Source organism: Sinohyriopsis cumingii, unplaced genomic scaffold (genome assembly GCF_028554795.1).
Source record: "Sinohyriopsis cumingii isolate HCF-2022 unplaced genomic scaffold, ASM2855479v2 utg000488l, whole genome shotgun sequence".
NCBI classification, from domain to species: Eukaryota; Metazoa; Mollusca; class Bivalvia; order Unionida; family Unionidae; genus Sinohyriopsis; species Sinohyriopsis cumingii.
Genome location: NW_028315905.1, coordinates 102,307 through 117,979, shown reverse-complemented (window position 1 = coordinate 117,979; position 15,673 = coordinate 102,307). Strand labels below are relative to the sequence as shown.

Genomic DNA, 15,673 nt, shown 5'->3' with positions numbered 1-15,673 from the left:
CGTAACATCTTTGATCATCTACGGATGGAGCTACTAGATACAGCTTATTCCAATTTGAGCCATCTCATTATCAAATTAAGCAGTAATTGTGTTTTACCCGATCCGGATGGACCTATTATTATCATTCTGATAGAATATGGTAATGCTGAAAAATGTTTTACTGGTTCTTGTTTTCATGTCGCTGAGAAATCAATGACATCCATGTTGTACAGATATAATAAATAATATAATCTATATTGTGTAAAGTGTAGAGCATCCACATCCACAAGTGGATTAACAACAATAATAGCAAAAAAATAAAAACCGTGCACTTACAGGTAAATGTGTAAAACGTGGTACACAAAAAATACAAATTTATCTCTCTCACACAGTCAGGACACAAAGTGTCTGGTGGTGATATCGCTGTTTCATAAGGAAAATTACCAGGAGCTCCATGGGCTAAATACCCAGGAGTAAAACATCTTCCAGGATATAATTATTGCGGTCCTGGAACTCGACTTGATATTCGACTTGACGAGCGAGATCAACCAAGATCTGGTGAATATCCAATAAACGCCATTGATCTAGCATGTCACGTTCATGATGTAGCTTATTTTTAAAAAAATCCAGATGTGCAACAACGACATATTGCAGATGTGAAGTTGATTCATGCATTGAATTCTATAAAAAAAAAAAAAAAACCTTTTAAAGAAGAATTAGCTATTTTGGTTGGTAATATCTGCGATAAAAGGTAAATTAGTATTCGGAGCAGGTAATTAATCAACCGATTATTATAAAATCACGGAATCGATTTATTATAGCCCAAGAGTATATTGGAAAGGTAGAGCAGCGATTAGTAAACTCGCTGATACAGCAAATGTCACACGATCTGTTGCTGCAAAATGGTTAGCACGACAGGCAATATGGCAAATTTATTTACCACCACCTAAAACAATTCAGCATGCACATTTTGATGTCAGCACTCCTAATGAAGTTTATCAAGCAGATATTTTATTTTCACCACATGATACTATTAAAATTGCAAGACGTCAATTAACATACAAGTACGCGTTGACCGTTGTTGACGTTGCAAGTAGATATAAGAAGGCAGAGCCGTTATCAACTAAAACAGCAACTGAAGTTTCTTCTGCTTTTGAACGAATTTATCAACGAGGATCCTTGCGATGGCCACAAATGCTACAAGTTGATCCTGGCAAGGAATTTATAGGGGCAGTATCATCTCTGATGAAAAAACATAACGTCCAGATTAGACGAGGACATACTGCAATTCATCGTGATCAGGCAATTGTTGAACGATTTAATCGAACACTTACTGAGCGGTTATTTTGGATATCAATATGCAAAGGAAATAATTCAGAAAGATACGAGATCTCGCGAATGGGTTACGAGATTACCAAGTGTGATAAATGCATTAAATAATGAAATTACTCGAACAACTGCCATGAAACCCATTAATGCAATTACAATTTTTTTTAAATATTCCAGTACAACGACATGAATTTTCAAAACAACCACTATTAAGTAATGTGACTGTAATATATTTATATGAACCTTGTGATCTTGAAGGCGGTAAAAAAAAGAGCGACTGATCCTATTTGTAGTACTACGACACATAAAATATCTAGCGTTGTAAGATCCACGGGTAGACCTGCAATCTACAGATTAGATTCAACTGCTCCTCAACGTGGATTTGTAGGTGAACAATTACAAGTAATTCCTGAAGATACACAATTACCACCGCATTCATTTTTGTAAACAAGCACCTCGACGACGATTATATTCATGACAGGTCAGCAACACATTTTCGCGTTTGTGACAAAAATTACTATTAAATATATCTACGGTAAATTATCTTGGATTAGTATTTGAATACTGCCACAACATTACTGTGTTACAGCTCGCACAATGATTATTCTGTCGTTGTTTCAATGTCTTGATAAATTTAGCATCGAGATCAAAGTCGCGCTTATTTTTTTGTAACATTGTTTATAACTAATTGTTTTCTAACTTTATCATTGTCAATAACATCGCCAACACCGAAGGTGTTGCCAGCAGTTTTTGTAAAGTCTATGACAATTCTTTGCAGCTGATGTATTTTTCTGACTCGAGACACTGCGAGATAAATTAAGTTTGACCATTCGGTACAACCATCGACAATCATAACATTTGTATCAGAGATGGTTAATCCTTGTGATGAATGAATTGTGATTGCGTCTCCTAGCATTCATAGAGTTTTGTCCCTGACTTCGTCAAGAGTTAACGCGCCCTCAACAACACTGACAGGAACTAAAACAATATAATTTAATACAAATTTTGTTTCTCTGATGATCCTGGTATATCAACGTCGATATCTTGTCGTCGCTTGTCATCCGGTCGATGCCACAATGGTACGGGTAGATTTGAAAAGTTTTCTTTATGTAACATAAATAATTGTTGTTGAAGTGTATCACGAACTATCTTTCTACTTGCAACTATCAAATCATTTGGTCTCCATAAATTCCAATAATTGTTAATGGGAGTTTCTGAAAGTATTTCGCACATTATTTCACATTGAATTTTATTCGGCTGTAGTCTGAGTAATTTCTTCAACTCTCTTAATTCTGGATCAAGCGCTCTATGATCACCAGTTATTTCTTCATAATAATCTGCAAAATTCCTCAGTCATCCATGTGGAGACAATCCAACACAAGGCGGTGGTTGACCATGATCGCCACACATTATTACAGCAGTATGTTTTGTCAATAACCAATCAAGAAATATTTTTAACGTTTCTAATGAAACGGTGCATATTTCCTCCCATATAACAATCCTTGGAATATATTTCTCTCCCATTCGTTCAGGAGTCCATTTATTTCACGATTTCATATTTCTTTCTCTTATTTCTTTTGCGAGTCTGTGTGTATGTGTTAATACAACTGTATCAAAATTCCTAAATAATTCAATCACAGGAGTTGTTTAACCACAATCTCCAGGCCCATTGGGATAAGCTGTTTTATGTCTAGCTACAGGATGAAATACAGATGGTGCAGACGATAATTTTGATATTTGATTTTTTGGGTAATAAATACCCTTAATTTCAACGTCTGCAGATTAATAATAATTAAGTATATTTTCTCGCCTTATTCTCCATTCACCCCATGAAGCATAAGTGCCGATATGTAGTTGTTCCAGCAATCCTGTATGTTTTTATTGATATAAAATGAATCAGTAGCGACTCTGAAAGCAAACTCAGAAACTTTATTTATCATCGATAATAGAGTTATCGAAACGTGGGCGAGCATTGAAGGTCTTAAAAGAGTAAACTGCGGTGACCCGCCATCAATATAACTCACAATTGTACCTAATTTAGTTCCATTTGGTATTTAAAAAAACTGTTGCTCGACTTATAAACGTATTTCTATTCGTTGTATCAGCAATTATAAATTCTAGTTCAGCATCATCCATAATCAATCTTGTACAATGTCGCTTATGATCATATGATCCTCCTTGGGTGAAATTAATTTTCTGCAAAGATCTTTTGCGATTTTATTCTGAACATCAGTTATATTAGGATTTTCATGATCAGAATATTTCTTTTGTTGTGGTAACCAAATGTCTTTCTGCGGACGATATAATAAAATTGCTTCACTTACTGTTAACAATAATAGTATTTTTACATAAAGCATATACCGTAATAAAACTATTGGTGCCCACATTTTTTCTGAATTTTTTTTGCCAAACCAGACATAACAAATCGGATGAAGATTTTCAGCAAACTTTAAATGACTCGATACAAGCGAATCCAGTCAAATCAAAATCTGGCAATGCTCCGTTTATCGATACTTTGGTCATCTCGTGTGTGGGATGTCCAAATCGCTCAAAATACGTAGAACACTCTCCCATACCAAGAAAACTTCCGGAATAATATGAAACCATATCAACCGAAATAACATCTCTATAATCGTATTTAGTATTCCATAATCCACTGTGTCCGTGTTCGACACAACCCGATATTATATCATTCAGAAAATCAAACTTCGTGGGATTCCCCGAATTTTTCTCTCTAGCAAAATAAGCTGAGACTGATGGAATAGTAAAATAATTACTAAGTAACTTTTCATTTATGACATCGTTATGGGTATATTTCAATGCAAGATTTTTCATTTTTATATGAAGAGATTCTGTTCGATATATTTCACCATTAGGTCGTACAAACTGATCAAACTTACTTTTTTCTTCGATACAAATACTTCCATCTGGTCTAATCAATTCATCCTCGTTTTCAGAACTTTGAAACAGCCATGCTGATGCATGATCACCTTTACTAATCTGATTAATGAAATCAAATATATCTCCCTGGTAAAATTCAACAATTCGATTTTGTGGAAATACTGCATTAGTCCATGCATGCGCATTATGATCAATAATTTCAGTCGAAATTCATTTCGATTTATACTTTGATTCGTATAAAATCTCTCTAGTTATCGTTCTTATTGTTTTGGGAATTTTTAATTTCTTTCCTAATTCAGCAACATCGTTTATTGCAGCTCATTTATCCTTCACTGATTCAGCCCATTTGTTTATTTTTTCAGTCGCTGATCCGTTAAACCATTTCCACGTATCGTTTTTGTAAAATATTCCGTTACTCGCTCGGCCACACAATTTGTTTTTGAAAATTTCATCAGTTTTAGACTATTAACGCTGGGTTTGTCAATTATCGGATAAATTCCATAAATAACCACGGTTGCATGGTACGCTCTTTCATAATACAGTTTGTAAATACCAGTCAACGTTCCTAGTCTGGAACGTTGACTTAATAGGGCGATATTTTCATTATGAAGGACAGTATCGTCTAATGCCTTAATAAACTTTACTCTGAAAAAACATATTCGATTATCGAGATAATTAATCATGATCGCTGTTCGTTGATCATTCGTTGTGGCATCGATAACACCATCAGTATTGTGCATGATTTTGAACGTTGCCCACACATGAGATGCACCATCTGTACTAAATTCTTATTTGGCGTCGTGAATACTATTAAGTTTTATTCGTCGGATCAACGATTCAAACAAAGAATAAATGCGATGGCTTATGATAGGCTCTACAACTCCTTGTGACAAATCTTGTGTAAACGAATTCTGCGGATATCATTTACAAAGTGTACGTAGAGGGAGTTTAGGACCAAAACTGTGTCTGAAGTGTGCTGTTGGAGAGAGAGAGTGAAAAACAAAACAGTTGTGTGTGCAATGTGGTGGTAAAAAATATAGAGAGCTCAAAAGATATTACGATAAAAAATAACGACAATAATGACAAAGTCATAAGAAATGTGAGATTATCTAGCTAGTTTTTAAAAATAATAATTTAGACAAATCATTATTTAAGCAAATGATATTATACAAATGGAGCAAAATGAATTTGTGAGACATCCTATCATCAAGGATTATGAAGCATCCCGTGATGGTGTAATCTAGCAATGTCGACTAAAAAGACCAGTCGGTGATGTCACTAATACTGGTTATCTCAAATTTTCTGCCCGGGGGGGGGGGGAGAAACATTATTTATGTCACAGGTTCGTTTATGAATGTTTTCTGGGGGGGGGTGAGTACTCGAAGACGGTCTTGTGATCGATCATATCGACGGCAGTAAACTCGATAATTCCTTGAGTAAATTACGAGCTATTACACAAAGCCATAACAGAGATTTTGTAAAACTGGCAAATATAATTATGGAGCAGGAAATATTACTAATTTTAAAACGACTTGGAAACGGAAATGGACATTGGAATTAAGATAATACGTACATAACCAGAATGTTACGAAATGGAATACGAAACGGAACGACTACGGACTTCAAAAAGATAAACGAATCTCCAAAATTATCAAAAGGAAAGGACACAGAACGAATACGGACTTCAGATTTAAGACTACACTTACACTGGAATTAACGGACTACAAACATCGAATGACTACAAAATGGACTACAAATTCGTTTGATAACGAAATGGATAGTTTATGGACTATCAACGATTACGGAATACGAAACGAATGGACATTACAAACAGCCAACTTGCCAGAATTTTGTATTACTTCTAAACTAATCACAAACATGCAAACATAAACAAATATGAATAGTAGAAACATTATTTACTTACTTACTTTTTTTATACTAAAGAATTGCTTTAAAAATTGCTCGAATTATACTATCTCGAAATTACTTCTAAAAATGTTACTTTAATTTTACCGGATTTATTATCAATTACTATACCTTGGATCTATTGAACATATACTTAACTAGTACCATTGACAATAAACCTGCAACACGTGGGATATCATGACCAGTTGTACTAGCTCATGCGGGGCGTAAGTGCTGCCAGAGCATTAACCAACTAACTCTAAGCTGAATTCATGTGCCAAGCAATTCCATAATATTGCAAAAAATGAATTAAAAAAATATATGATGAAATATGTGCCGAAAATAAACTCGAGGCAGAATTATTAAGTATTAATGATAAATATGGTGAGTTAAATAAAACCCATAATATTGTTAAATAAATTGTTTTAAAAATATACTGCTGATAAACATTTCGTTGTGAATACCTCAAATAAACTCGAAAAAGAATTATCTAAAAATGAAAATGAATCATCTATTGTATAATATATAGATCTTGTGAAACAGAATTAGTTTTATCTTTAGAGTTATTTTGAAAGATCAGTATTTAATATAAATTCATCTTTAGGTAAATCTTTAGATAAATCTTCCAAAAGAATATTATCTAGTTCAGCTGCATGAATAATACTCCGCTTTTTTTTCTTAGTATTCGTCAGACAATGTGAATATTTCTAATCATACGAGCAAGATGAACAATTTGCTCTGGTAACATATAAGATAATGAATTTTTTTACCGCTTCAACAAGTATTTTAATAATACGATATTCATTATTCAATGTATTTTACCAAGCATTCGCGACATATCCACTAAATTAAATTCTTCTTTAATATTTTCAGGACTAAGTATGTCATAAGGGGATCTTATATTTTTATCTTTTTTGGGTGTTGGTTGTCCAGAGCTCAACCTCGTAACTTCATTTATAATAGCACTGATATTTTCTTGATTCATATACTATATTTAAATATAATTGCTTTAATATGATATCATAATTAAACATAATAAAATGTTATCTACTTATTATATATTTTCGAAAATGCTGCATAGGTTATACCATCGGCAACGCATTTTACCGAGCATGAGATAATATTAAAGTATTTAGCTGCTGCGGATATTGACTGAAATTTTCTTTCATTAATTCCAACGACTGCGACAACTGGTCTGTTAAAGTTTTTAAATTTACCAGTTTTGCCATTTTCGACTCTGGGTGACAGCTCTCAGATCATTATCTCGCGGACTTGAATTAATATGATCGATTACATGACCTTTCTTAATTAATCCATTAAAACATTCATAAATGAATCTATGAGAAAGATACACCTTATTTTTAATACTGAGAATAAAATAACCAGAATTAATAATAGCACTAATTTGTAGTTTAAATTTGCAATTTCTAATAATTTCAACGCGAGGTGCTTCATATTCCTTAATTATCGGGTGTTTTACAAATTATTTTTCTTCCATTTTTTGATAATGAGATATTTAAATGTCATTTTTAGTAAATCATAATTTTATTACTGCAGAATAATTTTATTGATGATGTTGATTTTTAGACAGTTATAAGACTTATGGTGAATTTTGACTAAATTTCATCATTTCTTAATCTATTGAAGTCGATTTTCTCAAACAAAATCAGGCAAATTGCAAATTTTTTTCGGGCCAAACCCCACACGATTCTCTAAATGAATTTGATGGTTTATCGAGAAATTCTTGTAAAATATGGTCTGAAATTATGTTGCTTGCTTGGGTTTTTTTACTGATTCCTGAGCAGAACCCGTGAAATTGTCAAAAAATCATGAAAAACAGCTAGAGAATCGCGTAAGGTTTGACCCAATGAAAATCTGCAATTTGACTGATTTTCTTTGACATGTTAGTAATAATCATAATAATAATATAAATACTTCATTATTCTACAAAATGATGTGGTGAATCACAGTTATTATCTTTGCAAGATGATTCAAGTGCAAATCAATAATATAAATCTCCTAATAACAAAATAATTGTTCTATCATTATTTTGGGTCCTCTGGAGGAATTATATTTTTCCCCGAAGTCCCAAAAATGTTAATTGAGGCCTCAGAATGGACAATTTAATTTCCTAAAGATAACTGTTTCATCAATATTTGTGACAAGCGTCGAAGTTATATATATATATATATATATATATATATATATATATATATATATATATATATATATGTGTGTGTGTGTGTGTGTGTGTGTGTTTCCGCTAGTTTCCACATTTATTGATAACGGCTTCAGAATGGAAAATTATATTTTCTAAAGATAACTGTTATATCATAATTATATATATCTGAAAATGTATCCATATAATCATTGACGTTAATAACATCAGTATTATATTGCTTTTATAATACCGCGTTAATTATCTGCATCTTATACCCCCACATTCTAAACATAATTGTCTCTTTCCTCGTACTCCACGTTGGCAATTTATGCAACGAATTGGCCCCTCACTTCCGCGTTTGATGTATTGTGTGTGAGACGCACAATATTGGTTTTCACAGTTGCGATTACATAAATCCGTAGAACCAGTTAACACCCATATAAATTTGTTTTCTTACTCGGTCATTATGAATATAGAATGTAATAACTGAACACATATTTGCTTAAATATTATATGAATGAAGTTTCATTCGATTTCGAAAAAGATCTTTCCTATAGATTTGAATTTGGTAAATTAACCCCGGACTCGTAGAGGCGAGTTCTAGCTACAATTAGAATTATTAGTGACACAAAGAAAGAATTTCGCAACGATGGTGCTTTTTATACGTCGACAACATTTAAATATAACGATGAAAATGTTATCGATGCCACAATGAACGACAAGCAAGCAGCAAAATTTAGCGATTATCTTGACAATTGAACAAATTTTTTCAGAGTAAAATTTATTGTGTTGATTGATACCGAACAAGGTAATGACTGAATTATTCGTGACAAGCGTGACCGTATTCTTCAGAATGGAGAAATTGTTACGATAAATAAAAATTCCAGTCCAGGGATATTAACAAGAATTGATAAACTGTATTGTGAACGAGCGTATCCTGTAACTGTAGTTATTTATGCAATGCATCCACTGAAATGTCCTAGCGTGAATGAACTTATGCGAATGAAATTTTCATCCTTGACTTTAATGCTAAATTGTGTAACCAGACGAGTTACGGAACATTTCACAAATTTGATACTTGGAAATGATTTAACAGATCTAAGAGGAAGAAGAAAAAAAATGAGTGGGCAGAAATAGATAAAGATATCGGCGCGTCTATATAATCGATGCTGCTAAACTAGAGATAGAAAACTAAAATCTCCAATAAAAGTTAAAACAATAACTGGAGAGATTTATACGAGCCAAAATATGTATCGAAAGGAGCTCCGATAAATATTATTGATCATAATGCGCTTGAGTGGACATCTGCAACAATATTTCCACGAGATAGAACAGTCAAATTTTACCAAGGAAATGTATTTGATTGTATCAACCAGATTAGTTAAAATGCTCCTGTATATGTATTTCAGTGTTCTGAAGAAAATCATGACGAATTAATTAAACCTGATGGAAATATCTGTATAAAGAAAACAAATTTGATCTTTTTATACAGCCTAATGGTGAGATTTATCGAACAGAATTTCTTCATACAAAAATGAAACATCTTGCGCAGCAATATTTATCTCTGTATATACCACCTGACTATGAAAGTTTACTGAGTAATTGTTTTACGATTCCATCAGCCACGGCTCATTTTGCTAGAGAGAAAAATTCGTGGAATCATACGAGGTTTGATTTTCTCCATGATGTAATATCAAGTTGTATCGAATATGGACATGGTGGATTATAGAATACCAAATACGATTACAGAAATATGATATCATTTGATATGGTAGCATGTTATTCAGGAAGTTTTCTTGGAGCGGGTGAGTGTTAAAAATAATAAAGAGATTTTGGACATACAACACATGAAATCGTTCGGGTTTCAGTAAACGGACCTCTGCCATTTGATGTAACGGGTTTTGCACGAATTACATCATTTAGGTTTGCTAAAGATCTTCATATGATTTGTTATGCCTGATTTGGTAAACATTTTTCAGAATAAATGTGGGCACCAACATTATTGTTACAATACATGCGTGATTCGGGAATTTTATCATCATTGACCGTAAGTGAAATATTAATTTCGATTCGTCCACAAAATCAAGTTTGGTTACCAGAAAAAGAAACAAATCTTTGGATCCTTTTGAGAATTAAGATGAAGTTGGCTATGAAAATTAACTTGCTAAGGATCTCGGCAGAAAGATAATCGTTAAATTTACACAAGGAGGATCACGCAATCATTAACGAAGCTGTTGTAGATTAGTTCTTGACGATGCTGAATTAGATTTTAGTATCGCCTATGCAATGAAGAAAAATACATATATCAGCCGAGAAACAGTGTTCTTGTCAGATGGAACTATATTAGTTACAACTGTGAATTACATTGATGGTGAATCGCCGTAATATACTCATTCAAGATCTTCGTTGCTCGCATACGTTTCAATAAATCTATTATCGATGGTAAACAGATTTCCAAAACTCTCCGTTAGAGTAGCGACGGATTCATTTTATATTGATCAGAAACACGTAGATTTGTTAAAACAACTAAATATTGGTACTGAATCATCATAGGGGTGGATGGAGACTAAAAAAATAACAATTAATTAGTTATGATGAAACAGCTGATGTCGAGTATAAAAATACTTATAATGAAAACACTCAAGAAACAGTATCATCATCACCATCAATATATGATCAGGTAACTAGGCATAAAACAGTTTATCTCAATATGCCTGGTAGTTCTGGTAAAACAACACGTGTGATTGAATTATTTCGCCCCAGTTCAATTTTTATGGTTGTATTAACTACGACTCATAGATTCGCCAAGGAAATAAACAGCGAGTAGTTAAATCTCGTACTTACCATAGCTTTTTCCGATGGAAGGGAGATAAATGGACTCCTGAACGAATGGGTAAAAAAAATATATTCTAAAGAGTATTATCCGGGATGAAATATGTACAGTGCCGCTATAAACATTAAATTATTTCTTAATTGGTTGTTTGCAAAAAATACTGAAGTAATAAATTGCTGGTTGGTATAAATGTTTTACATCGAATGCAATATAAATTCATATTATTTATTATATTTCTACAAAATGGATATCATTGATTTCTCAGCGACACGAAAACAAGAGCCAGTAAAACATCATCAAGCGCTACCAAATTCTATCAGAACAATTATCATAGGTCCATCTGGGTCTGGTAAGACGCAATTGTTGCTTAATCTGATAATGAGGGATAAATTATATTTAATGGCACCATCTGTAGATGATCAACGGTGCTACGATGTGCTTAAAGATTTTAATGAAAAGGCAAAACTGTTGGATGAAAATGGCGACAATATTATTGATTTTATCACCGATATTGATGAAGCTCCATCTGTAGATGATCTTGATGGATGTACTAATAATCTAGTAGTGTATGGTGATGTGATGCTGAACAAACAATCAAATCCAGCTAGAATTTTGTATTGAAGCAGACCTAAAAATACCGATGCGATTTATGTTACTCAGCGATATACACAAATACCTAAAGTGATTAGAGATAACTGTACTATTTTAGTTGTGTTTAATGGAGTTGATACACATACTCTGAGAAACATTCATCAGACTTGGTGAAGCGGGGACATAGATATGATTAAGCATATAAACTTCTTTTTAAAAGCGCAAGCTACCCCACACGGGTTTATCACGATAAATTTACATGATCATCGGTGACGATATCTTTGGATAAAAAGGTAGCAGCAGAGAGGGTACAACCAACAAATTGTGTCCGACGGGTAAACAAACACACATACAAATTTGAAAACAAACGACAAAGATAATGTAACAAAATGAGCAAACCCAATTAGAGAAACTCTCGGTCAGTAGAGGCTTCTGTTTGACGTTATTAAGTTTGTATTTTTCATTTTTGCAGAAAGCTTCTTCTTTTTTCTTTCGTAAATGGACCTTCCAGAAAGTGGTCTGTTCACCCCCTCTGCTGCAGTTGATGTTTTTTCTTCCACGTAAGCTTTGTAGCTACAACATAAAACACTTTGTCTAACTGTTTATTTCTTTGGTTGGTAGCCTTGTTTTTGTTTTTATTTTTCTAAAAGGAAAATGATGAAGAGGAGTGCCTGCACATTTAAACTTTCTTGTGGATAATATTTTTGGATTTAATTGCAACAAAGTCATTTGATCTTTCTATAATACAATATTTCCTTATAATAACTTATATTAAGAAAATTATGTGGGGAAAACCCCCCAGAAAATAAACTTAAACCACTTAAGTAAATCGAAAATGCTCTGATATGATATCACCTTAATTACATAACTGAATTTGCAATGTTCTCTTATTTTTTAAATTAAAGGTAAGAAGCTATTTTATGCTGAAAATATTATTAAGAAATAAGAGAGACCAGCTCGTCTTCTTTCTTCTTTTCTTTACCTTTTTTTTTTTTTCTTCTTTTTTTTTTAAATGAGACATTCGGAACGAGATTTCCAAAGATCTGTCGGTTTTACAAAAAAATGAGTATCAGTCTACCAACTACACTTCCTGTTTTTACTGGTGATGAGGCATGTACATTTCTGTTGGTTGAAGACTTGATGCATACTTTGCTCGTACTTCAGAGTTTTTCAAATGTTCAGAATTGCGTATCAGAATGTGTACATTTATGCCTTTAAAAATATTGTTTGGCATATTTATTGCATCCATTTTGTTACGGAACATCGCATATGTTGCTGCTGCTGATGATACTGCCAATGGCGACTCTAAGACCACCGGCAACCAAGACACACCACAGGCAGCGAGTATATCGCTACAAAATTCAAGGTAACATGTGACATGTTTTCATTGTGCGATTAGTTTTTTCTTCATTATTCATTTATATTTTTTTCACCATTGTAATTTAAATCTCCAAATAGTAGGTGTAGTGTTAAAACGCCGCATGAAGTGTATGTCGACGTGGTCATATGATATAGACGCATTTACTTGGAACTTATCTTAAATTTAGCTCAAGATATTTTGAAAAATGCATTTTCAAGGAGTAATATTAACTTTTTTGGATTTATCCTGCTTTCATTATCGCATTTTATATTTTCGTTCCCCACAAATCTTATCCTAAGATAAGATATTACGCCAAGAAGTGTGCAAAAAATGAAATTAAAAAAAAAAAACGGTCGTCAAAATTTACCTCTTCTGGAGATCAACAGTTTTCTCCCCAACAAAGGGGACTTTGCAGTGTTTAAAAGCTTGAAACATTTTATTATAATGTCTTGAACTTAATAAATGTTATGGTGTTAATGCATTTAAGACATATATTCAGATGTTTTATCTATGCATTGTACTTTGGGATAAATCGTCTCAGACTGTGCATTAGAATTCACATTGCTTTGATTTTAATCCATAATATAAGCACAGTTGGGGGAATCAAAATGGATAAATGATAACAATACAAGGTTAGTCGTTTCTTTTTATTATCAATTAATCATTTTATTTAGCTATTTTATTGCAGTGTGTACGGGGGTGTGTGAACATAAATGCAGTACAAATTTATTTAATTTTTTAAGTCTTGGACATATGAGCAAAGTGAAAAAATGTTTGACCCTAAGTTCTGGGACTGGAAAAAAAATAATTATTTTGTCGTGTCCCAACATATACTGTACATGTAGATACCAGGTAAAAAAAAATAGAATTAACTTTTCTTAATATGCACAACTTTCGTCATCATCATTAATCATATTCAGTCTGGTTTGAATTGAATCACACCTTCAGCTTGACCGTGTCCAAAAATGTTAACATACATGAGCATTGACAGTGTTTCCTTTTACCCTTATTTGTGTTTGAAGACCCCCAAATTTTTAATTTAACCCCCATTTTTTGAAGAAAATTTGTTTTTTTACTCGGTTTCACTTCCAGTTCTGACACCAAGGGGATTTTTGACTCTCAATCTTGCACCCCTAAGGTATACATTGATTGATTTTGCCATTAATATTATTTGGACATGTATTTAATGACCTTCCAAGGAATATAGATGTATTGGGATCAAAATAAAGTGAGTAATTTTCATTTAAAGTTTTGCGTAGTCTGAAAATGGCAACGATTACTGAAATAGTGGATATGGAAAACCTACTTGTACATGACCTGTATGATTTGTGCTTGGGTTAGTCACATCAATGCTTTTTAATATTGAGAAATGTGGAATTTCATGTTTTCAATCAAACATTCACATTACAGTGAATTTTGAAGCATATCCCTAAATATTGTTTTAGAAAGCACTGACCAGTTATCATACATATGGTAGAACAAACTCTGCTTAGGGTAGATCAGGAGAATTTCAAAATTTGCTCAGGATTATGCCCATCAGAAGAGGAGGTATTTTCATTGACTCGATTGTAGCATGCAAATGGAATAGTATCATTATTAGTGTTTCATACTAAGTGCCTATATTAGATCAAAAAAACTGTGAAAATGGCTGTAATTCCTGTTTTGAGCTGCTAACACCCTAGTTTTGTATTTGCAGGAGTTATGCTACCAAGCAAAGTGTTCAACAAAGTCATCAAAAGAATGTTAACCTTGTCTTCTTCTGTTAATAAAGTGAGAACGACTTCACCCTGTGATTTTAAGACATTCAGTTAGAGACAGTAGTTTATGACTTTTGATATGCATCCTCACCCTAGGCAGGTAGTCCTGGCAGTGTCAAGTTAAGCCAAAGGCAAAATGTATTGCATGTGGTGTTGATACCAACATTGCTGAAGAATGCTATGGTGTCATTGTTAGCCAAGCCAATCTTCTCACTGTGGATGTGTTCTGTATTGGCGACAGCAAAACCTGAATTTCACATGACATTTTTCATATATGTATGTAATTTGGGCCAATGGCTTATGTTACAGGAAATAATTATTATTATTATTATTATTATTATTTAAAAATACATACTTTCTTCATTTTGTTTTAAATCTGCGACCTTGCATCAGTGAAATTGCATTTTATCATGTGCTCATTTACAATGCATATCTTACAGCTGTTTTAGAATATAAATAAGGTGTGGGGTTTTTTTCATTAGAAATATAAAAAATACAAGTGAAACAATTTTATGGGTGGTAATCATGCTTTTTTATTGTTGTTTAAAACAGTGGGAAAAAAAATCACAAATCAACATATCTTTTTCTTTGTGTTTAATTTTAGAAGCATGTGATTGATTCAGTAACATGCCGTTTTCCTTGTGTGTTTAATTTTAAAAGTCTGCAATCATCAAACACTGCAAATTTGATAAATATTTTACCTATTTATTCAGGTGTTCTATGGGCAGTGAGGGATGAATAATCAAATGAGAGTTGCACAAGAAGATGCACACTACCCTATACATTTTTGAGCAATTTGGGGTTATATAAGACTATCAGAATATATTTTTGAGTGATTTTGGATTGTTCGGACTATC

At 32.9% G+C, this 15,673-nt stretch overlaps 1 protein-coding gene across 1 annotated transcript in view; it reads left to right on the top strand.

Moving 5' to 3' along the window:
• The first annotated feature begins 12,804 nt into the window (after nucleotides 1–12,804).
• The window catches only part of LOC149773979 (sodium/hydrogen exchanger 8-like), an 88,922-nt gene continuing 86,053 nt past the window's right edge, over nucleotides 12,805–15,673 (top strand). Inside the window, exon 1 of the mRNA XM_089945928.1 lies at nucleotides 12,805–13,065. Within this exon, the coding sequence (XP_089802054.1) occupies nucleotides 12,896–13,065 (170 nt within the window). The 5' untranslated portion in view covers nucleotides 12,805–12,895. The remainder of the gene's footprint in view (nucleotides 13,066–15,673) is intronic.